We start from the raw sequence: 24081 nt of genomic DNA, 5'->3' as shown, positions 1-24081 counted from the left end.
GGGGTACCACAAGAATCAGTATTTCAGCCCCAGTTGTTTACAATATATTATCAATGATTTAGAGTTGGGGACCGTGGGGATACAATGCTTTATTTCACCCTCCAACTCCAATTTGACCTAGCCCTTTCCCTCTCTCCCTACCTCCCCCTCACTTTTGATGGCTTGCATTGCTCATATGGGCTTTGCTTGTAAATATTTAATTGACTACCTGGATGATTCTTGGTGGTGATTAGTACTTAAAGGAAAGAAAATGTAATAGAAAGCCGTGGTGGTTTTGGTGGTGGGAAAGTCGCTCAGTTGTGCATGATAGCATTTCTGGGGCTATAACAAGAAGTGGAGGAGGGACCAAATGTAGTATTTCCAAACTTGACTTGTGGTTGATACAAAATGGAGTGGAAATGTGTGTTGTGAGGAAGATGTAAAATGACTTCAGGAGAATGTGGATGGGCTAAGTGAATGAGCAAGAACATGACAAATGGAATACAATGCGGAACAAATGTTGGAGGAACGTGCAGAGTATTTCTTAAATGGTAAGAGGTTGGAAAACGTAGATGTACGAAGGATCTAGGTGTCTTTATCAACAATTCACTGAGGGATAACATGCAGGTTCAGCAAGCTATTAGGAAGGCTAATGGAATGTTAGCTTGCATTGCAAGAGGATTTGAGTTCATGAATAGTGAACTTGCTGCAATGATATAGGAGCTTGGTTAGACTGCAACTAGTGGATTGTATGCACTTGTGGTCTCCTTATCTCAGCAAAGATACTATTGTCATAGTGGGAGTGTGACAGAGGTTCATTGGACTTGTTCCTGAGATCCCAGGACTGTCCTATGGAGAGAGATCGTGAACACTGGAGTTTCTTCAGAGTTTCAAAAAATGAGAGGTAACCTTATTGAAACTTGCAAAATACTTAAAGGGATAGTAGGATAGATGCAAGTAAGATGTTTCCCATGGTTGAGTAGTATAGAACCAGGGGGCACTATTTTAAAATAAGGGAGAATACTGTCAGGTCTGAAAAGATAATTCTTTTTACTCAGAGGGTTGATAACCTTTGGCATTCTCCACCACACAGTGTTGTGGAAGCTCAGTCTTTGACTATGTTGAAGGTAGAGATTTCTGATTGCCAATGATGTACAGGGTTATGGGGATGGGTGGGTCAAAGGCATTGAAGTATTTGATCAGCCGTGATCGTACTCAATATTGGGGCAGGCTCAACACACTAAATGGCCTACCCCTGTTCCTGTGAGATTGGCTTTCAATCTAGATTAGTTTTTGATTAATTAGTTGAATTAATAACTTAATTCAAATTCCACCCGCTGCCATGGTGGGATTTGAACCCATATCTCCAGAGACTTAGCTTGTTCCTGTAGATTACTAATCCTGTGACACTGCTACTGTCTCCCGTCTAAGAGTATGGAGCAATTATGTGATCAACTGTTTCAAAAAAGGGAGGCCACAAACATTCTTGGCATCCAATACCCCACAATTCCTTCATCTGATTCAGACTATGAGGGGCTTGTAAAACTCTACCTTAAATGAAAGGTCATTTTGTTTTCTCTTGAAGACCTGCTAAGATAAGGAGCCTAATAACCAAAGTGATAATGTCAAAACAGAATCACGTGTGGCTATAATCTCCTTAAATGATTAGAAAGACATCTGGGATTAGTACCTCCGCAGCCAGTGCATCAAACACAATCATTTTATTGTGCCTGTGAGATTAAAGTTTCTGGAAGTTACATTGACGAGCTGCTAATTTGATGGAAAACATTCAACTCTGAAGTATTGAGTTGCTGGTGCAAATTTTATAATGGAACTATCCAAACAGGAACTTGAATATCCTCAGAAGCTGTTAAATTATATGGATGGATTTCTCATTTCTAAGGTAGGTCAAGATCCCACCGAGGTGGGAAAGTAATCTGTTCCCCAAGGCATTTATAATGCTGCTCTCTAGATATATTTTTCAATTGATTAGGTTTGACACACGAGTCATTTTGACTTTGTGCAATTGTTGAAAGTGGATGATAGCAAATCGGAGACCTGGTTTTATATCTCCCTGCAATCTTATTTCCAATGACTTCAAGAGAAATAAGAGCCTGAGTTTGCAAGGAGAGGATCCTGCTTGATTGACCTTCTGAGGAAAGAGCTCAGTTTGGACTGCAGAAAAATATTTAGTGAAGTTTGACATGAAGGGCTGTTAATGGAGTTCAAAGCTCTGTGGATTCAGGGAAACTCTTGAGAATCAACTGAAGGGTGGAAAGAACTGGATACCTGCTAGAAGAGTTAAGTAGGATATAATCTAAGTGCCCCCAAAGAACCAGTGCAGTCTTTACATCAATGAACTGAACCCTAAACTCAACACCTACCAATCAGATTTGCAAATGATGCTAAGGCACAAGGGGTAGTGAAAATGTAAATGGCAGCTTGAGAATTGCTAAATTAATTAGCAAAAAATGTGTAACTGGGCAGAAGAAGCAGCGAATGTGTAGTACCACTATATTTCCTTTTAAGAAGTAAAGTAAAACAGTACATGCCATCTGTGATTGATGTTGAGGAGGTAAGAGATGAAGCTGAAAGCAACCTAGCATTGTCATTGAATACAAGTCAAACCAATACAGAACATCAATCAGCAAATCCAATTGAATGTTCAACGACACAGCCAATACAATGGAATAAAAACCATAGAAAAAAAATGATCACATTCTGTGATGTTCTCATTACACTGTCAGACAAAGCTGAGAGGTAACTTAATAGTCTTTTTAATGGTATGTTTGCTAGGCTGCCTGTGGAGAAAATATTTCCACTTTCAAGATTGTAGATGCTATGTTCATAAATACAAGATCGTCATGTATTAATACAGATATGAATTTAGCTAGATGTGCTTTCTCAAAGAATAGTTGCAATGTAGAACTTGTGACCTCATAAAGGCAAAAAGCATGGATGGATTTAAGCATCATTTAAATAAGTACATAAGGAAGAAAAGAATTGAAGGCTTTCCAGGTCAGGTTGGATGAAGAAGGGTAAGAAGTTGTTTGAGTACTTCACAAAATGCTGACATCAGCCAGTTAGACAAATGGGCTGTTTTGCTGATGAAGTTTGTGGTAATGTCACTGGACTAGTAATCTAGACAGCTAGACTAATGTTCTGGGAATGTGGGTTCAAATCCCATCATGGCAGATGGTGAAATTTGATTGCAACAATATAATTACGGAATTAAAAAGCATATAACTATCGTCACAAAACCCAATCTGGTTCACTGATGCCATTTAGTGAAAGAAATCTGCCAACCTTATGCGGTCCGGTGTATAGGTTTTTGCTTTTGTTTCCGGCTTTAAAAAAAGACGACACGGTGGCTCAGTGGTTAGCACGGCTGCCCCAGTGCCAGGGATTCCACCCTTGGGCAACAATGTTTGTGGAGTTTGCACGTTCTCCCCATGTCTGCGTGGGTTTCCTCCGGGTGCTCTGGTTTCCTCCCACAGTCACAAAAATGTGCAGGTTAGGTGGATTGGCCATGCTAAATTGCCTGTAGTGTCCAGGGATGTGTTGGTCAGGTGCATTAGCCATGGGAAATGCAGGGTTACAGGGATAGGGTAGGGGGTTGGGTCTGGGTCTGGGTCTGAGTCTGGGTGGGATGCTCTTCAGAAGGTCGGTGTGGGCTCCTTGGGCCGAATGGCCTGCCTCCACACTGTAGGGAATATATGAATATGTGACTCCAAATCCACAGCAATGTAGTTGACTCTTGAGTGCCCTCTGGCCTAGATATAAACAAATAATTAAATATGGTATGTAATACACCCATGCACTATGCCTGGTTCTGATCCCTGAGAAACATTGGAAGCAATGGATAGAAGAGGTCTCTGTTGTTGAGAAAATTAAAAGCTTTTTTTCAGCCTGGACAAGAAATCATGAATCAAATTCTTTATTAAAATGTTAATGTTAGTGAATGATTATAAAGAATTATGCCAAAGTAAATTACGAATTGGACAAGTAGTACAGAATCAAACAAAGTGAGGTTACACTGGAAAATTCAGGTGCAGGAGCAAAATACATATTGGAAATTTAAAATTAAAAGGAAATTTTTAAAATAAAGGCTGAAAATACTCAAAGCCAGGCACCGACAATGGAGAGGTCCGGATTAGTGACAAGATATCTCTGAATGGATGAACTAACATGCTCCGATTGCATGTTCCACTGCAAGTTCTCCTCCAAGCCATTCACCATCCTGACTCAGAAATATGTCACCATTCCTTCTCTGTCGCTGGATCAAAAGCTTGGAATTCCGCCCTGATGGCATTGTGAATCAGCCTATAGCACAGACTCCACAGTGGTTCAAGAAGGCAACTCAGCACCACCTTCACAAGGACAAATAGGAATGGCCAATAAATGCTGGCCCAGCCAATGACACCCACGTCCCATGAGAGAATAAAACAAAAACCTACACACAATAATCTGGTTTCAGAAGATTTTAAGCAATAAGTATTGGGGGAAAACTCTCATGTACTTTTACAAATAATGTGGAGAGATCTTTGACATTTCATAGAGTCATAGAATTGTACAGCATGGAAACAAACCCTGTGGTCCATGCTGACCAGATATCCTAAATTAATCTAGCCCCATTTGCCAGCATTTGGCCCATATCGCTCTGGACCCTATCTATTCATGTACCCTTCCAGTGCCTTTTAAATGTTGTAATTGTACCTGGCCCCACCACCTCCTCTGGCATCTCGTTCTGTACATGCACCACCCTCTGTGTGGAAGAAGTTGTCCTTCAGGCCCCTTTTATATCTTTCCCCTCTCACCTTAGACCTATGCCCTCTAGTTTTGGACTCCCTTACTGAGAGAAAAAGACCTTGACTATTCACTTTATCAATGCCCCTCATGATTTTCTAAACTTCAATACGTCACCTCCTCAGCCTCTGACGCTCCAGGGAAAATAGCCCCAGTTCATCCAGCCTCTCCCTATAGCTCAAACCCTCCAATCCTGGCAACATCCTTGTAAATCTTTTCTGAACCCTTTCAAGTTTCATGACATCTTTCCTATAGCAGGGACATCAGAATTGAACACGGTATTCCAAAAGTTGCCTAACCAATGTCCTGTTCAGCCACAACATGACGTCCCAACTCCTATACTCGATGCACTGACCAATGAAGGCAAGCATGCCAAATGCCTCTTCACCACTCTGTCTTCCTACAACTCCACTTTCAGGGAAATATGCACCCCTAGGAGTCTGTGTTCGACAATACTCCCAAAGCCCTACCATTAACTGTATAAATCCTGTCCTCGTTTGACTTACTAAAATGCAACACCCCACATTTATCTAAATTAAACTCCATTTGCCATACCATTGGCCCATCTGATCAAGGTCCTGTTGTACTCTTAAATAACCTTATTTGCTGTCCACTATACCACCAACTTTGCTGTCATTTGCAAACTTATTAATCATACCTCCTATACTCACATCCAAGTCATTTATATAAATGATGAAAAGCGGTGGACCCAGCGCCGATCCTTGCGGCACACGGCTGGTCACAGGCCTCCAGTCTGAAAGACAACCCTCTGCCATTACCCTCTTGAAGGTCTTCTACCTTCAAGCCAATGTTGTATCCAATTGGCTAGCTCCCCCTGAATTCCATATGATTTAACCTTATTAAGTAGTCTACCATGCAGACAGATTCTTCATTTTATGGCTAGTTCGGGGAAAAAAATACTATTAAGTGCAGAGGACAAGGAATTAGGAATGAAACTAACTGATACGCTGCTCTCACCTACTTCCAAACGAACTCTGGTTGTAGACCATGTTTGCTGCCTGTGAGCTGGGAGTATTTGATCTGCTGGAAAATGAAGGGGCACTCCCTTCCAGTGCGGTTGCAGAGAAGCTTGGCACCAGTACTGATGGCATGGACAGACTCCTCACTGCTTGTGTTGGGCTACAGCTGTTACAAGTCAAAGAGCACCAAAGCGAGGGTAATCAAATTCTTGACGTTTTCCACTACCAATGTATTTTGAGATTTTTCTGTGTTCGTGTGCTTGTGTAAGTGTGCGCCTGAAGATACGGGGTTAACAATTTATAGGACTTTTTGTTTGTATTTAGAGTAATGCAAGTATATTTAATTTACAATGAGCTCCTTCTGTGCATTATTATTAATACACACGTGACCCTGTTCTCACGTGTTCCTGTCAGTGCTTTTTTTTTCCTCTTTATTCATTTGTTGGATGTCGGCATCGCTGGCTGGCCAGCATTTATTACCCATCCCTAGTTGCCCTTGAGAAGGTGGTGGTGAGCTGTTGCCTTCAACTGCTGCAGTCCTCCTGCAGTGGGTTAATCCACAATGTCATTAGAGAGGGAGTTCCAGGATATTGACCCAGTGACAGTGAAGGAACAGTGATATATTTCCAAGTCAGGATGGTGAGTGACTTGGAGGGGATCTTGAAGGTGGTCGTGTTCCAATTTATCTGCCACCTTTGTCCTTTTAGATGGAAGTAATCGTGGGTTTGGAAGGTGCTGTCTGAGGATCTTTGGTGAATTTCTGCAGTGCATCTTGTAGATAGTACACACTGCTGCAACTGACTGACTGACAGTGGTGGAGGGAGTGGATGTAGTGCCGATCAAGCGGCTGCTTTGTCCTGGATGGTGTCAAGCTTCTTGAGTGTTGTTGGAGCTGCACCCATCCAGGCAAGTGGGGAGTATTCCATCACACTCCTGATTTGTGCCTTGTAGATGGTGGACAGGTTTTAGGGAGTCAGGAGGTGAGTTACTTGCTACAGTATTCCTAGCTTCTGACCTGCTCTTGTAGCAACTGTGATTATGTGGTGAGTCCAATTGAGTTTCGGGTCAATGATAACCATCAGGATGTTGAAAGTGAGGGAGGTTCAGTGCTGTATTAATGTGGGTGCCAACTATTTCCAAACAATCGGGGAAATTTGTGCTAAGTATAGCACAGACAAGAGTTTACACAATTGAATTTCTTTTCGTATTATCACACACTGCTGAGCAGATAGGACTTAAACTGAGACTCTCAAGTCCAGAAGTAGAATAACTGTAAGACCTGAAAAAATGCATTATTATCTCTTCTGAAAATAGTGCATAGATAAAGACTGCAGCTAGTCTACTGAAAACAGTTTTGGTCCCCTTATCTAAGGAAAGATATCCTGGCATTGGAGACAGTCCAGAGATTGTTCACTGGCTGATTCTGGGTACACAGGGACAGTCTTAACAGGGGAGATTGTGTAGGTCGGGCTTGTACTCAATGGAGTTGAGAGGAATGAATGGTAATCTTACTAAAACATCTAAGATTCTTAGGGGACTTCACAGGGTAGATGTGGAAAGTTTGTTTCCCCTTTTGGGAGAGTCAAGAACCAAAGGGCATAAGTGTAGGGTTGCCCATTTAAGATAAAGAAATGGAGGAATTTTTACTCTTAGAAGGTGGTGAATCTGTGGAATTCCTTACTTCAGAGGATGTTGAGGCTGGGTCATTATGCATATTCAAGGCTGAAAGAGACAGATTTTTAATCATTAAGGGAACTGAGTTGTGGGAAAATGCAGCAAAATAAATTTGAGGATTATCAGGTCAACAATGATCTTGTGGAATGGTAGCGTGGACTCAGTGGGCTGAATGGCGTACTTCTGCTCCTACATATTGTAGTCTTATGGTCTTAGTTATTAATTAAAGGCTAAATTCAATGTAATTTGATTCTTAGCTGCTTCGTGAAAAACCTAGTGAGCTGCACAATTCAAGGGCAATTAGGGATAAGCAACAAATTCCTGCCAAGAATTTTTTTCAAAAGTTCAACTGACTTTCACTCGCAGAGATGCCACTCTCTTTCACAGAATCAGTTGTTTGAGTGGAAGAGTATCGTGATAATGCTTTGAACCCAACCTTATGAAAAGTTTCATAACCGTGAAAAGTAAGCAATTACCCTTTTTCCCTCTGCCCCAGGCTCTCTTGTCCCCAAGCTCTCTGTTTCTGTACCTTGATATGTTGCTGGTTAGAGAGTAACCAATCTATCTCCATCACAGATTATATCATTAGTATTCATTTTGTTCACTCACCAAGGGAGCATTGATCGATATCAGAATGGGGTATCACTTAAAGATCCTATATTAGTACAGAATGCATGAGAGTTAATATGTTCATCTTGGACAGAAATAGAATACAATTTCCTATTTTTGTTTTATAATTAAAGTAAATAAAACTCTGCTTAAAAAAAGAATTTCAAGCATCTGCACATCATATAGCACATAAGGAAGTGATTATGAATAAATATGATAATTCATTCTCCAATTTACAGTCTTGTACAGTAATACGGATCTGTCTCAAATCTACCTGACCAAGGCAAGTCCCAGAACACTCTACTATTCAATGGCCTATTATTCACAGACTATCTACCATTGCTTTGCCTTCCTGAATGATGCTGTCAGGTGAGACAGACTTTGTACATTCATTAAAAGTACCTTGTTCCATTAAAATTTAGGTCATTATTTTAAGACACATTAAAACATAAATGGATTTGCATTAGCACCTGCAATGCTCTGTCACAGCTGAGCTGGCAGGGAGATAACTGCCTGCTCAGGTAATGTGTTTGCCTAAAGGGAGAGAGAACAATTCATGTCCTCCTCACACATCCCTTTGTAACTGGCTCAGTTCAGAAAATGGCGTAAATTTATCAAGGGGGTGGGGGATATACTCACTTTCTCAGAGAAGAGGGATTAGAAAATACTTGGTAACCTGGAGAGAAGAAAAAAGGTTTATAATGGATCCACCAATTGCATAAACAATGAAGTCATTTCTGCCTTAGGACCAGAACATATTGCAGCCTGACTGTGTTAGAATAGAAACAGAAAGTGCTGGAAATACTCAGCATATGTACAGACTCTACTCAATGGTAAGGAATCTCTTAATGAATGAAAGAAGATGCAGTAGCACAAGACCTCCCCAATAGCCCAAGCAGGAAGAGACGTTTAAGTGATTTCCATCAAAAGGTATTAAATGGAGGTGGGGTTGGAGGGCCTTCCCACCTGGAACTGCCTTAGGTGGAGGTCTGGAGGCAATCATTGCAAAGATTTACCAGAACTTTCACCTCATTCCTGGATTCATGAAGGCCTAGAAGATGACCTGCTGAACATTTCCAGCATTTCCTTAGTTTTACATCAAAGTCCCAGCATCTGCAGTATTTGGCTTTTGTGTTTGTACAGTGTGCCACAAATCCATCAACCTCGTGTTGAATTTTGCCCAAGGGTGCAATATCCATTGCACTCAGCTGTGCTGGCCCAGAACCCGCTGGTAACGTGGGGGGAGCTTCGAATGGTAGTGCCTTAACAAGATGAGAACACACTTCTTTTCTCACCCAACCAATGTTCACAATCTGCGTGCGCGCTGTCTAAATTGGCGATGGTGGCACATTTAACAGCAGCTGACAAAAAATTGGTGGATCCAGAGTTAAACAGCAAAAAGAAAACGTGCTTGGCTGGGAGAGGTCCACTTGATAGGGGGGAGGAATGGCATAAATTGGATAACTCTTCCAAAGGATTAGCACAGGCATGACGGACCAAATGTGTTGTAAGATTCTATAGTTGTATGTCCCATAAAAGGCATGAGGTAAAAGTTGGACTTCACCAAATCTAATTTTTTTGACTATTTAAGATTTATCTCACATCATGTATTTCTGCATTATCATTTCTCTTTCAATGTTTCGCTTCAGGGAAGGGAAAAACCAGTATGAGAGAGCATTTGGTGTTTCTCCTAAGGACCTATTTGAAACTGTCTATAGGTAGGTTTCTAAAATGTGATCTTCAAACCCCTTAACCACCACAATTCAACTGGGCAAAAGAGAAAAGGCAGAACTGTCTGTTAACAGAATGTGAAATAACTCTGCTGTCTCTTCTTTGCATTGTGTACATGTCTCTGATATGCACTGAAACTAGAGTTTTCCATGATTTAAGTGCATGCCATTTTAGATCAGATCTTTCGAACTGATCTCACAAAACTTTAAGTTTCTGACTGTTCAAATCTGTTCAACACAAGAAAAGCATTAAAAAAGGGACAGGAGTAGACCATGTAGTCCTTCATTCAATATGATCATGGCTAATCTTCAGCTTCAGCTCCATATATCCCTGATTCTCCAAGAAATAAAAGAGCCATCTATCCCACCACTAAAATGATGGAACATTTACAATTTCCTGGGGATTTCGAACATTGTGGATTGATTTATTGTCATGCTTACTGAAGTACAGCTTTGTTTACGAGCAGTCAGGCAAATCAGAGTAAGCAACGTTGTATAGATCAAAAAGATTTAGACAGAGGCATATAGGTTACATTGCACAGGGTGTGCACTAGACGAGATTAACGTTAGCAAAATCAGCGTTATTTGAGTTAGAGAGTCCATTCATCAGTCTAATAACGGCCAGGAAAAAGCTGTTCTTGAGTCTGCTTGTGCATGTGCTCAGGCTTCTCTATCTCTTGCCTGATGGAAGAGGTTGTAGGAGGTCATTACCAAGGTGCGATGGGTCTTTGATGATGTTGACAGCCTTTCCACAGCAGCGAACCGTGTAAGTGGAGTCCATGGATGGACGGTTGGCTTCCGTGATGGTCTGAGCTGTGTACACCACCTTCTGTAGTTTCTTACAGTCCTGGGCAGAGCAGTTGCATTTCCAGGCCATTATGCACCTGAACAGTTTGCTTTCAAAGTTGGTGAGGGATCTGACGGACATGCCAAATTTCCTGAGACACCTGAGGAAGAAAGGTATTGTTGTGCCTTTTGAGTGAAGGAATATGTCCTCATTGCAGTCCAAAGTCAGAGACCTCTTATCCTGAGATTGTGACAGGTGTGTCAGATCTCCTCAGCCAGTGTCTTCCCTGGCAAATCCTTCTGAGTTTTATACATTAAAAGCAGGGAATTGAGTTGAATGATCAGCCATGATCATATTGTTACCTGTAGCACTTCTGACTCCCACATTTTTGCCCTCACTTTAACAATTCAAAAGCTGTGAAAGTTGTTGTTATTTCTCAGGTCGTCTATTAAGGAAGTTCTATCCTCATCTGTAATTGCCAATGCATTTTTCAAAACATAAGAACTAGGAACAAGATTGGACAATTCAGCCTCTTGAGCCAGCTCTACCATTTATTAGGATCATGACTGATCTCATCGCAGCCTCAGCTCCACTTTCCTACCCATTACTAATTAAAAATATGTCTATCTCCTCATTAAATTTGCTCAATGCCTCAGTATACACCATATTCTAGGATAATGGATTCCATAGTTTCTCCTCATCTGTTTTAGATCTGCCACTCCTTAGTCTGAAACTATAATGTCTCATTCCAGATTGCTCCATAAGAGGAAGCATCCTCTCTACGTTTACTTTGTCAATCCTGTTTAGCATCTTATACACCTCAATTCGATTGCCTCTCATTTTTCTAAACTCCAAAGAGTATAGGCCTAAACTGCTCAATCTTTCTTCATAAGATAATCTCCTCATCAATCTTGTTAACCTTCTCTGACCTGCCTTCATTGCAACTATATCCCTCCCATGTAAGGGGATTAAATTTGTACACAATACCCCAGCTGCGATCTAACTAATGCTTTGGACAGTTACAGCAATATTTCCCCACTTTAATGTTCTCTCCTTTAGCAATAAATGGCCACATTCCATTTGCTTTCTATAGTGATTGTAACAAGGTCAGCCAGGTGGCCCTCATAGAATATGAGTTCCCTGATTGGGGCTGTTAATCTCGTCCAATCGGGAAGTCCTGGCTGACAGATAGAAATAAGTATGTCAGAGGTTCTGCTCACTCTGACAGCTGGCTTTGAGAGAGCTGGATCAGTGTCAAGGACTCACCACATGTAAATAAAGGATGACTTGGTGATGGGATACTGGCCTCCATGGACTTATTTCACCTTCCTTATTGCCAGCTATTACCTGCATACTAGTTTTCTGCAATCCATGACAACATTCAGATCCCTCTACACCAGAATATTTTGAAATTTTTCTCTATGTTGATCAAATCATTGAATCCCTACAGTGTGGAAACAGGTCCTTCTGCCCAACAAATCCACACTGACTCTCAGAGCATCCCACCCAGACCCATCCCCCATAACCCACACATCCCTGGACATTATGGGCAATTTTGCATGGCCAATCCACCTAGCCTGCACATCTTTGGACTGTGGGAGGAAACCGGAGCACCCGGAGGAAACCCACGTAGACACAGGGAGAATGTGCAAACTCCACACAGACAGTTGCCCGAAGGTGGAATCGAACCCGTGTTCCTGGCGTTGCATGGCAGCAGTGCTAACCACTGAGCCACCGTGCCGCCCCAAAGCTGGCTTTCTGTTCTCTGTTAAAATAACAAAGGGATGGAATACTGCAGTGTTGAGGCATACATTTTCATATTGATTGTACAGTTTTGTGTTAATACACTAACGTTTTGATACCATAGATCCGAGGAGGAAATGCTGAAATTCATGCAGCTGATGAATTCAATATGGAATATTTGTGGAAAAGATGTGGTCGTGGCCTTTGATCTTTCAATTTTTACCCACATCGTAGATCTTGGCGGTTAGTTTCTTTTTCAAAATGCTCTCTTTCAGGAACTTAAAAATGTTTGATATTTTTATGTTTAGTTAGTTCCTTTCTCTTTGATACCATCCCCAAGCCCCACTCATCATGGGGATTTGATTATCGGTTATCCCCAACCTTTGACCAGCTATTGAGATTATTTTGGTTCCCTTCCTTCATCTTCTTGCTGAATATGCTCATGTTAACATGCTTTAAAATATTAGATGAATGTTACACATTTCACGGAGAAGTTTACTGAGAGCTCACTGGATTACCTAGGCTCCCACTCTAGTTAAACCTCAATCTTAAGTCCCTCCATGTCCTCATCGCTCCCTACCTCAGTGATGGTCTCCAAGATCACCTCACTCCACTCAATTCTGGACCCTTGTCCACCCCAAATTTCAATTGACCCACAACCCCACAGTCACATAGGGAAGAACTCAATAGGTCATGTCAACAGCAGCACTAGGCATAACTAAAACTGAGGTGACACTACAGCACAGGACTGTCTGCATGCCAAACAATGAAAACAACATACGATTCATAGAACAAGTAATTCCCACAATCAGTGCATTGGATCTAAACTCTGCAGCCCTGTTGTATCCAGTCGTGAATGGTGAGCAATTAGATGATTCACTGGAGGAGGAGGAGGAAGCTTCAATGATGGTGGAGCCCAGCACATCAGTGCAAAAGATAAGGCTGCAGTAAAATACAATGAAGAGCTGTGAATGCAGAAAAATCAGAAATTGCTCGAGAAACTCAACAGGTCTGGCAGCATCTGTGGAGAGAAAACAGAGTTAGAACTTTGAGTTTGGAGCGAACCTTCTTTAGGATGAATAAGGCTGAAACATTTGCATCCATTTTCAACCAGACGTGCCAAGCAGATGATCCATGCCTGCCTCCTACTGAAATCCCTAGTATCACAGAAGCCAGTTTTCAGCCAATTTGATTCACTCCATGTGATATAGAAAAATGGCTAAAGGCACTGGATACTGTGAAGGCTATGGGCCCCAGTAACATTGTGATAAGAACACTGAAGCCTTGTGTGCCAGAACTAGCCATGCCCCCAGCTAAGATCTAAAGTGACAATATCTACATAGATGGTTCATTTCAGTTCCTGGTCAATGGTGTCACCAAGGATGTTGATTGTAGGGGATTCAGTGATGGTAATGCCATTGAATGACAAGGAGTGATGATTGGAAAATCTCTTTTTGGTGGTGGTCATCGCCTGGCATTTGTTGTTGCACAAATGTTACTTACCACTTATCAGCGCAAGCCTGGATGTTGTCCAGGTCTTGCTGTATTTGAACACATGGGATGCCTTAGTGGCTGAGGAGTCACAAATGGCGTTGAACATTGTGTAATCATCAGCTAACATTCCCACATCTGACTTTAAGAGGGAGAGAAGGTAGGATGGAGGGAAGCGGCTGAAGATGCATGTGCTTTGGACACTACCCTGAGAAACTCCTGCCACGATGTCCTGTGGCTGAGATGACTGACCTCCAGCAAACACAACCATCTTCTTTTGTGCTATGTATGACTCCAGCCAGCAGGGAGCTTTCCCCTAATTCTGTTTAATACTGTAGTGATAAACCCATCCTTCATGATCTTGATATAACTTTATTCATATAATTGCTACATCTGGGAGTGGGGTGGGGGTGGTGGAGTTAATGTAATGATGAAAAGAAGTCTATAAAACAATACCAATGTTTAATTTAAAAGGGCAACTTTTGGATTTTATTTTTCTTTCTGTCTGTTTTGAAGGATGTACTGGTGCAATAGCTAAGGAATGTATCTCTGCATATCCACAGTCAAGGGTGACCATCTATGACCTTCCTAAAGTCCTGGAAATGGCAAGAAATCACTTTGTGTCTCCACATGAAAAACGGATTACATTTCATGAAGGTATACGCAACCAGAGGAATTGCTCAATAGTAATTTTTAGATTACCTCTCTCCATACATTCCAGCATCATAGTGCTTCATGGTGCAGTGACAATGGAGCTCTTGTCTAACTATTGCCAACAGCTTCTAACCACTAGACCAAAGCAGACCCAAATATGAGGTGGGTCAACATACCAATAGCAAGAACTTCGGGAACCCTGGGCTAAATTTCAGGGGATTGGGAGGAATGAAGTACTCACAATCCCTCCAAAGCCACACAGACAGATCCCAGACCAATTTTATCCTGAAAGCATCTTTAAAGGAGGTAAGTTTTGGACTTCTGCACATCAGGAGCAGGAAATCCTGCCCTCACAAGTTGTTAGCTAATCTGCTTGACCATCAACTGAATCGTCTCAGCAGTGCGCAACTCCATAGTGGCAGCTGCTGGGAACTACAAGCAGTGTCATGAAGGACAAGGGTACCTGAGAGGTCAGTCAGACATTTTGATGGGGAAGGGATTAAGGACCCTTGTGGGAGGATGAGGGATGAAATTTACATTACTTTACAGCATTTCCATCCAGAATATTCTGAAGAATCTCTTATCTAGCAGTACACTTTAAAGCTTTCTGCTTTAGAACATAGACACCAAATCTCCAAGCCCTCTAAAGATCTTGCGCACTTTCACATTGTATTTCTTTCCTTCAAATATGATGAAATAATCAACTATCTAAACCCATTAGAAAAGACCCCATCTGGACACGTCTTTTCAATTTTCAGGGTCTCTGGACGCATTCTCAATCACCTTGAACTGAGATTGCAGATGGTGGTTAATAGGTAATCACATCAGCATGTATTTGGTGTCACAAAATTAAGGATTGGTAAGTACGGCAGATTTCCTTCCCTGAAGGGCTTGAGTGAACCAGATGAGTTTTTATAACAATCAATGGTAGTTGTCATGGTTACCATGACTGAGACTAGCATTGTACTCCAGACTTGTTCATTTATTTCCACCAGCTGCTGGTGCTGTGGTGAGAATTGAAGCCATATCTCCTGGTTCTGGTTTATTATTAACCTAGTGACATTACCTCAAAGGCACTGTCTCTCCTTTGGTGCAGTTGCAAACATTGACCCATTCCCTGCACCCCATCCCTTGTAATGAAATCTACATTTTAACATGTACCCTGCAACATTAACATAAACTAATGTCACTACTGGGTCTTTGCATTAATCATTCAGTGGCCTACAAGTTCATCAACTTGTATCCACCTGTGTTTCTCTATATTTTCTGAGCTTCTAGTATGTTATTTCTAATTCAGTGAAATACTAAACATTTGTAGGAATGGTAACATTTGTCCAAAATGTGGCATCGATTTTGGACCTAACCCTCCTGGCAGAAACTAGGGCAGTTAGTATTGACCAGCTAATTTACCTACCTATTGTCTCATCTTGTTCACTACCTCTTCCATTGTAGTCCAATCTTTTCAGTAAATGACAGTTTCACTGCCTGGGGCAGCAGGGCCTCCTGAATTTAGAAAATTTAGACTTTCCCTGCCCTGGATTTACTCCACAATTTTGAACCGCGAGGATGACCCCCATTCTGTCCCCAGCATTCTGGTCTCCACATATATCTGAATTCCTCGGCATGGCATTTCTCAGTTCAATGTCTGCTTGGATGTTCCAAGTGCTTAAAGGTTATTTTCTCCTTCACTTCATTCAGGTTTGCAAACCAAACTCAATCTCTGAGTATGGGTACCAGTGGCAAGATAAGAATTTATTGACCTTTTCCAACTTCCCTAAAAACAAATTCAGAGAGAAAAGATACAACTTTAAAAAAAAAATCAGAAATGAATGTACTGATCATATTTTTTCCCTGGAGTGTAGGAGATTGAGGGTTGACCTTATAGAGGTTTATAAAATCATGAGGGGTATAGATAGGGTTAATGGTAGGTGCCTTTTACCAAGGGTGGGGGATTTCAAGTCTAGGGGGCATATTTTTAAGGTGAGAGGAGAGGGATTTAAAAGACATGAGGGGCAAATTTTTCACACAGAGTTTGGTTCACATGTGGAATGATCTTCCTCAGGAAGTGGTGAATGTAGGTACGATTACAATATTCAATAGACATAAGTTAATGAGGTAATAGATAAGTTAATGAATAGGAAAAGTTTGGAGGGATACGGGCCAGGAGAAGACAGGTGGGGCTAGTTTAGTTCTGGGATTATGGTTGGCATGGACTGGTTGGAATGAAGGGTCTGTTTCCATGTTGTATGACTCTATGGCTCTTCATTTTGAAGTACAAAAAGACAAGTTGAACCAATGTGTTCCATTCACCGGTTCCACTGACTTTCCCTTCTGAGAAGATAGGTTCCCTTTTTAAGCAAAAATCTGTGTCAGGAACCATCCTCTTGAATTGCCAGTGGAAATGATGAAGGGAAAATATTTTTTCTGATGAATTTGCATACCTCAAATTCTGTTGATAATCATTCTTGTGAAAAGTCTTGTATTTTGCTGTGGTAAACTTATAAAATATAGAAACATATAAAATAGGAGCAGAAGTAGACCATTCAGCTCTTAAGCCTGCTCTGCCATTCAATACGATCATGATTGATCACCCAACTGTGTAGCCTGTTCTTCCTTTCAACCTATTTCTTTGACCTGTTTAGCCCTAGGAATTCCATGTATCTCCCTCTTGAAAACTTGCTGCTAAAATAAATCATTGTTTTTCAAATTAAATGTATGTCTGAAAGGAAGAAGTGGAAAGTGCTTGCATTTTTATACATCCTCAAGACATTGCATAGTGGATGCAGCAGGAGCTACAACTGATCTTTGTTCCCTTCTAAAGATAGAGCAAAATTAGCCACCTTTCCTACTTAAAGGAATAAATCCTCATTGGAAAGTGGGTGCAGAGTTGAAGCTGGCTGTGGTGGCCGTTACAATCCTTTGAGAAGCAAACAATATTTTAAAATAATATTTGAAATCCAAATGACTGACAAAAAGAAGCACATGACAAGATTCCAAGTTTTAAGACTTTTACTGTAACAAACTATGTAAAAGCAACATTGATTAAGCACTGGGGAAAAAAATTACACTAAACTACAAAAATATCCCTCCTTCAAAATTTTAATGTGACCAAAAACGTCACAGCATGTTATATTTTATTTCCCATTCTCTGCCGAATAAGTTTTCACGAGAACCGTTCCAACATTAGTCCCATTTGCTAACACTGAATCCCCACAGTGTGGAAGCAGGCCATTTGGCCTATTAAATCCACACTGACCCTCCAAAGAGCATCCCACCCAGACCTACCCATCTACCCTATAACCCTGCATATCCCATGACTAATTCACCTAATCTACATATCCCTAGACACTGGGGGCAATTTAGCATGGCCAATCCACCTAATCTGCACACCTTTGGACTGTGGGAGGAAATCAGAGCACCCAGAGGCAACTCATACAGACATGGGGAGAATGTACAAACCCCACATAGACAGTCGTCTGAGGGTGGAATTGAACCCAACTGCACTCTGAAGCAGCAGTGCCACTGTGTCTGTATTGCCAATCAATTGATTACATAAACATGCAGCAGTAAGGCCAAAGCAGCCTTCTTGTTTTATTGATAATCAATGTGTGTTAAAATCCAATGTTGTAATTGTATCAGCCTCCACCAATTCCTCTGGCAGCTCATTCCAAACACACACCACCTTTGTGTGAAAAATTGCCCCTTTTAAATCTTTCTGCTCTCACCTTGAGTCTATGCCCTCTTGTTTTGGACTCCACTACCCTGGGAAAAAGACCTTGACTATTCACTCTATCCACGCCCATCATGATTTTATAAACCTCTATAAGGTCACTCTCTAGCCTCTGATGCTTCAGGGAGAAAAGCCCCAGATTATTCAGCCCCTCCCTATAGCTCAAACCCTCCAACCTTTGCAACATCCTTGTAAATCTTTTCTGAACCCTTTCAGTCAGTGAGCCAACCAACCTCAACACCCTTCCCAAAGCAGGGAGACCAGAATTAGTGGCCTAACCAATGTCCTGTACAGCCGCAACATGACCTCCCAACTCTTCTACTCAATGCACTGACCAATAAAGACAAACGTATGAAATGCCTTCTTCACCATCCTGTCTACCTGCAGCTCCACTTTCAAGGAGCTATGAACCTGCATTCCAAGGTATCTTTGTTCAGCAACACTTCCCAGGGCCTTATCATTAAGTGTATATTTCCTGCCCTGATTTGCCTTTCCAAAATGCAGCACCTCACATTTACCTAAATTAAATTCCATCTGCCACTCCTTGGCCCATTGGCCTATCTGATCAAGATCCCATTGTACTCTGAAGTAACCTTCTTCACTGACCAATTTGGGTATCATCTGCAAACTTACTAACTATACCTCCTGTGTTCACATCCAAATCATTTATATAAATAACAAAAAGCAGTGGACCTAGCACTGATCCTTGTGGCATACCGCCGGTCACAGGCCTCCAGTCTGAAAAGCAACCGTCTACTACCACCCTCTGTTCCTACCTTTGAGCCAGTTCTGTATCCAAATGGCTGGTTCTCTCTGTATTCTGTGTGTGCTTAAACATGCATTCTGAGAATGTCTTTGAGGACAGGATTTGACTGAAATGATGGCAGAAACTCACCTCTGAAGAACTCATGTCATAGAATCATAGAAGTGTTCTAATACAGACGGAGATGTTCGGCCCATCATGACTGAAAAGGCTGTTCAAATGTGCATCATTAGCCAGTGCCAATCTCATATCCCTGCACACTATTTCTGTCCAAATGATCTTCCAATGTCCTCTTGATTATCCCAGTTGAGCCTGCCTCCACCACATTTCCAGGCAGTGCATTCCATACTCTAACTATTCACTGAATGGAAAAGTTTTTTTCTCACAATGTATTTGCTCCTTTTGTAAATCACTGTAAATCTATGCTGTCTCATGTTGTTTATTTTATGAACATAGAATCCCTACAGTGTGGAAACAGGCCCTTTGGCCCAACAAGTCCACACCAGCCCTCAGAGCATCCCACCCAAACCCATCCCATCTACAAATCCCTGAACACTTGGGCAGTTTAGCATGACCAATCCACCTAACCTGCACATCTTTGGACTGTGGGAGGAAACCAGAGCACCCGGAGGAAACCCACGCAGATACGAGGAGAATGTGCAAACTCCACACAGACAGTTGCCCAAGGGTGGAATTGAACCCAGGTCCCTAGTGCTGTGAGGCAGCAGTGCTAAACACTGAGCCACCGGGCCACCATCTGGAACAATTTCTCCCTATCCACCCTAGTCAGCCCATTCATGATGTTGAAAATCTTTCTCAGTTCCCCTCAGCCTTCTTCTTTCCAAAGAGTTGGGACTTTTTCAATCCGTCTGAATAATTGAAGTTCCTCATCACTGGAACTGCTGCTGTAAATTGCTTCTGGACACTCTCCAATGTATTCACATCCTTCCTATCAGAACTGTGTACGGATCTGTGCAGAAGAATTCACTTGAGGTCTAATAAGAGTCTTATACAATTTCAACATCACCTCACAAACAAGAACAAAACTTGCTGAAATAGCTCAGCAGTTCTGGCAGCATCTTGAGTTCTGAGAAAGGGTCACTTGAACCAAAATGTTAACTCTAATTTCTCTCTGCAGATGCTGCCCTTTCTGATCTTGTTTTTGATTTACAGCATCTGCAGTTCTCTCAGTTTTTATTCAACATCATCTCCTTGCTCTTGTACTCTGGGCTGCTATTAATAAAGTCGAGGATACTGTATTCTTGATTAACTGCTCTATCTATCTGTCCTTCAATCTCAATGATCTGTGCACATATACACCCAGCTTCCTCTGTTCCTGCACTTTTAGAATTTTACTTCCCCTTTATATTATCTTTCAATGTGCTTCCTGAACAATGCATTACCTCACACTTGATGGCATTGAACCTAATCTGTTACCTATCTGCCCACTCCAGCAATTTGTCTATATCCTTTGGAATTCTACAAAATCCTGCTCACAGTTTACAATTCTTGCAAGTTTCATGTAATCTGCAAACTTTGAAATTGTCCCCTACACACCGAGATGCACATCAGGAAAAGCAAGAGTCTAATACCATCCCCTGGGGAACTCATACTACAAAACTTCCTCCAGCCTGAATAAAGGAGATAAGAATAATTGGATTATTGCACGTAGAAGAGGACCAGCTGGTCCACCATGCCTACCTCACATTCTTACTAGGACATCATGAAAAGATATTTCTGGTCACCCAGCCCTTCACCTTGCCCCTCCTCCCACAGTCATTGCATCTTCTGGGTGAGTCAGAAATACTGTTTCAATAAAGGACCAGAATATCGTGGAAAATTTCTCTTCAATGTGCTCACGAGATCATGTGAACCATGTATTACCTTACAAGTTTAACTTGAGAAGTCCTTGGGATACAGCAGCATATTGGCTGTGTTACTTGACTACTTAATCAAAAATACAAATTCAAAACTCCATCTTAACACCTCAGGAGTTTCAGTTCAGTTACTGAGAAAACAAAGTCTGTCACAATGGGCTAATGACCACAATAGTAACTATAAAACTACTGTGTTCTTGTAAAAATCCTTTTGTTCACTAATATCCTCAAAGGATGGAAATTTGTTATCTGTACTATCTCTACTGAGTCCAGAGCCATTGCATTATAGTTGATATTAAACTCCCTCTGAAACGCTCTAGCAGACCACTCAGAGGTGGTTGACAGCTTCAGGTTCCTAGCAGTAACTATCACCAACAATCCGTCCTGGTCTGTCCACATTGACGCTAAAGTTAAGAGAGCACACCAATGCCTCTACTTCGTTAGGAGGCTAAGGAAATTTGGCATGTCCACAATGATCTTTACCAATTTTTAAAAATGCACCATAAAAAGCATCCAATCTGATGTATCACAGCTTGGTATGGCAACTGCTCTTCCAAAGACCTCAAGAAATTACAGAGAGTTGTGAACACAGCCCAGTCCATCACACAAACTAGCCTTCCTTCCATTGACTCCATGTATACTTCCTGCTGCCTCAGGAAAGCAGCCGACATAATCAAAGACCCCTCCCACCCGGGTTATAATTTCTTCCACTATCTTCAATTGGTCAGAAGATACAAAAATTTGAAAACACATACCAACAGATTTAAGAACAGCTTCTTCTTTGCTGTTACCAGATTTATGAACGGACCTCTCATATATTAGAGTGGTTCTTTCTTTGCCTCATCTCTGTAGCTGTAACACTGTGTTCTGCATTCTGTTCTATTACCCTCATATATTTAAATAAGGTATGATTTGTCTGGCTAGCATGCAAAACAATACGTTTCACTGTATCTTGGTATATGTGACAATAATAGTTCAAATCAAATCAAATCAGTTGTAATCAAGATAGTGACTTGCTATCATTTTATCAAGGACAATTAGAGCTGGATAAGTATCAGTGACTTCAAGAAAGAAGGAGAGATCGTTGTGACAGCTGTATTTATTTTTTTAATGGCATCAATGACAGCATACTGCAGTCCTAACCTTACACCCTTTTCAAAAACAGGAGACTTCTTCAAAGACCCTATACCTGATGCTGACCTCTACATTCTTGCCAGAATCATTCATGACTGGACTGAGGACAAATGCCTGAAGCTACTCAACAGGGTTAACAAAACTGGTAAACCAGGTAGGTCTAGCCAGAACAAGGCAGAATATTAAAGGACACTAGAGTATCTTCAGCAGAAATCTTGACATTGAACATCCTTGATTTTTCAACTGAGGCCTGAAAAACAGTGCCCATTTGATATCTTTAGAGAGCAGAGAGTTTGTTTGTTTGAAATACTGAAAACTGGCACGCAATCAAGATCCTGGAAAAAATCATTGACCAGAAACTGAACTGGAGTAACCATATAAAAACAATGGTTACAAAAGGAATAACTCATTGGGTAACTCAATTCCTGACTCCCCAAAGCCTATCCACCATCTACAATTCACAGGCAAATAGTGTGATAGAATAGTCTCCACTTGCTTGGATGGGTGCAGCTCCATCAGCACTCAAGAAATTCCACACTATCTATTTGATTGACACTCCATCTAACACATTCAATACTCACTCCCTCCACCATCAATGTACAGTAGCAGCAGAGTGTACCATCTACAAGATGCACTGCAGTAACTCACCAATGTTCCTTAGATAGTGCCTTCCAAATATGTGAATTCTACCATCGAGAAGGACAAGGGCAGCAGATAGACACATGGGAGTACCACCACCTGCTAGTTCCCCTCCAAGCCACTCACCATCCTGACTTGGAAATATATTCAGTGTCACTGGGTTAAAATCCTGGAATTCCCACCTTAACAGAATTGTGGGTCTACCAACAGTACATGGACTGCAGCAGTTCAAGGAGGCAGCTCACCACCACCTTCTCAAGAGCAACTAGAAACAGCCAATAAATGCTGATCCAGCCAGCGATGCCTACATCTTGTGAATGAATTTTTAAAAGAAAGATGTATTAGGTCCCATTCCTGTAGTGAATGTTGCTTTTTCTCAAGCTGAAAATCCAGGCTGGGGTAAAATGGAAGGTGCAAGAGGGGTCTCTGCCAAGTGCATTGGAGAAAATGATTTTTTTTTTTTTTAAATGCATTAATTGTTGCAATTTGCATCTCTCTGAAATAGGCAGTGGAGTACTGCTGATTGAAGCATTATTGAATGAGGACCGGACTGGCCCTGTCACTGCCCAATTGTACTCTCTGAACATGTTGGTACAGACAGAAGGGAAAGAACGAATGGCCTCCGAGTACATCAGCCTTCTGGAATCGGCAGGATTCAAGGATGTGCAAGTCCAAAAGACAGGGAAAATTTACGATGTTATCCTAGGGAGGAAGTAAACTAGCAAGTCTAAGATTCAGTCTCGCTGGGTATGATTGTTGAAGCAAAATATGTAACTGTTCAATAGGAGAAAGTAGACTGCACGGAGACAATTCCTCCAAAATTCCCTCCCGCAAGCTGTTAAAACATACCTTTCTACTTTTTCAATGTATACCAGCTAATGTAAGTGATCATAATTTCACAGTTGACAGATAGTAAGAACTGCCGATGCTGGAGTCAGAGATAATACAGTGTGGAGCTGGAGGAACACAGCAGGCCGGGCAGAATCAGAGGAGCAGGAAAGCTGACTTTTCAGATGGGACCCTTCTTCAGAAAATTCAGCTTTCCTGCTCCTGTGATGCTGCCTGGCCTGCTGTGTTCCTCCAGCTCCACACAGTGTTATCTATAATTTCACAGTTGACATCTTCCTAAAGATATTTGTTGACTTTTTCCACTCCATGGGTTTGTTTCTATTGAAAGCCCATTAGTTCTCACTCAGGTTGCTGTGGTTATGTTACTGATAGGGAATGGTTCCACATTGCCCATGGCTGTAGACATTGAACATCCATCAGATTCGCCATTGCAGCCCAAGAACAAGTCTGAGACACTTTGGAGAACAATGTCAGCTTCAAACTCTTTCCCTGTTTCATCACCATGCATGAAGTTGCTGCCTGAATGCTGCAATAATTGTCGGAATTTAATGCCCTCCCTCAGTAGTCCTAGGCCTTTCCTAGGTTCAGCAGCTGCCACTGATCCCACTTGCATTGTCTGCACTGGACAGTGCCAAC

General features: G+C 41.6%; 1 protein-coding gene across 1 annotated transcript; it reads left to right on the top strand.

The window, feature by feature from the left end:
* The first annotated feature begins 1807 nt into the window (after positions 1–1807).
* asmt (acetylserotonin O-methyltransferase) lies at positions 1808–23313 on the top strand. Its single transcript, XM_020512530.2, has 8 exons — positions 1808–1882; positions 5791–5962; positions 8288–8417; positions 9698–9766; positions 12433–12551; positions 14316–14456; positions 21989–22111; positions 23102–23313. The coding sequence occupies exons 1-8, from the start codon at positions 1808–1810 to the stop codon at positions 23311–23313; spliced, it is 1041 nt and encodes a 346-aa protein (XP_020368119.1).
* Positions 23314–24081: the final 768 nt, after the last annotated feature.

Source organism: Rhincodon typus, chromosome 6, assembly GCF_021869965.1.
Source record: "Rhincodon typus isolate 14 chromosome 6, sRhiTyp1.1, whole genome shotgun sequence".
Classification (NCBI taxonomy): Eukaryota; Metazoa; Chordata; class Chondrichthyes; order Orectolobiformes; family Rhincodontidae; genus Rhincodon; species Rhincodon typus.
This window is presented reverse-complemented; position numbering and strand designations above follow the sequence as displayed.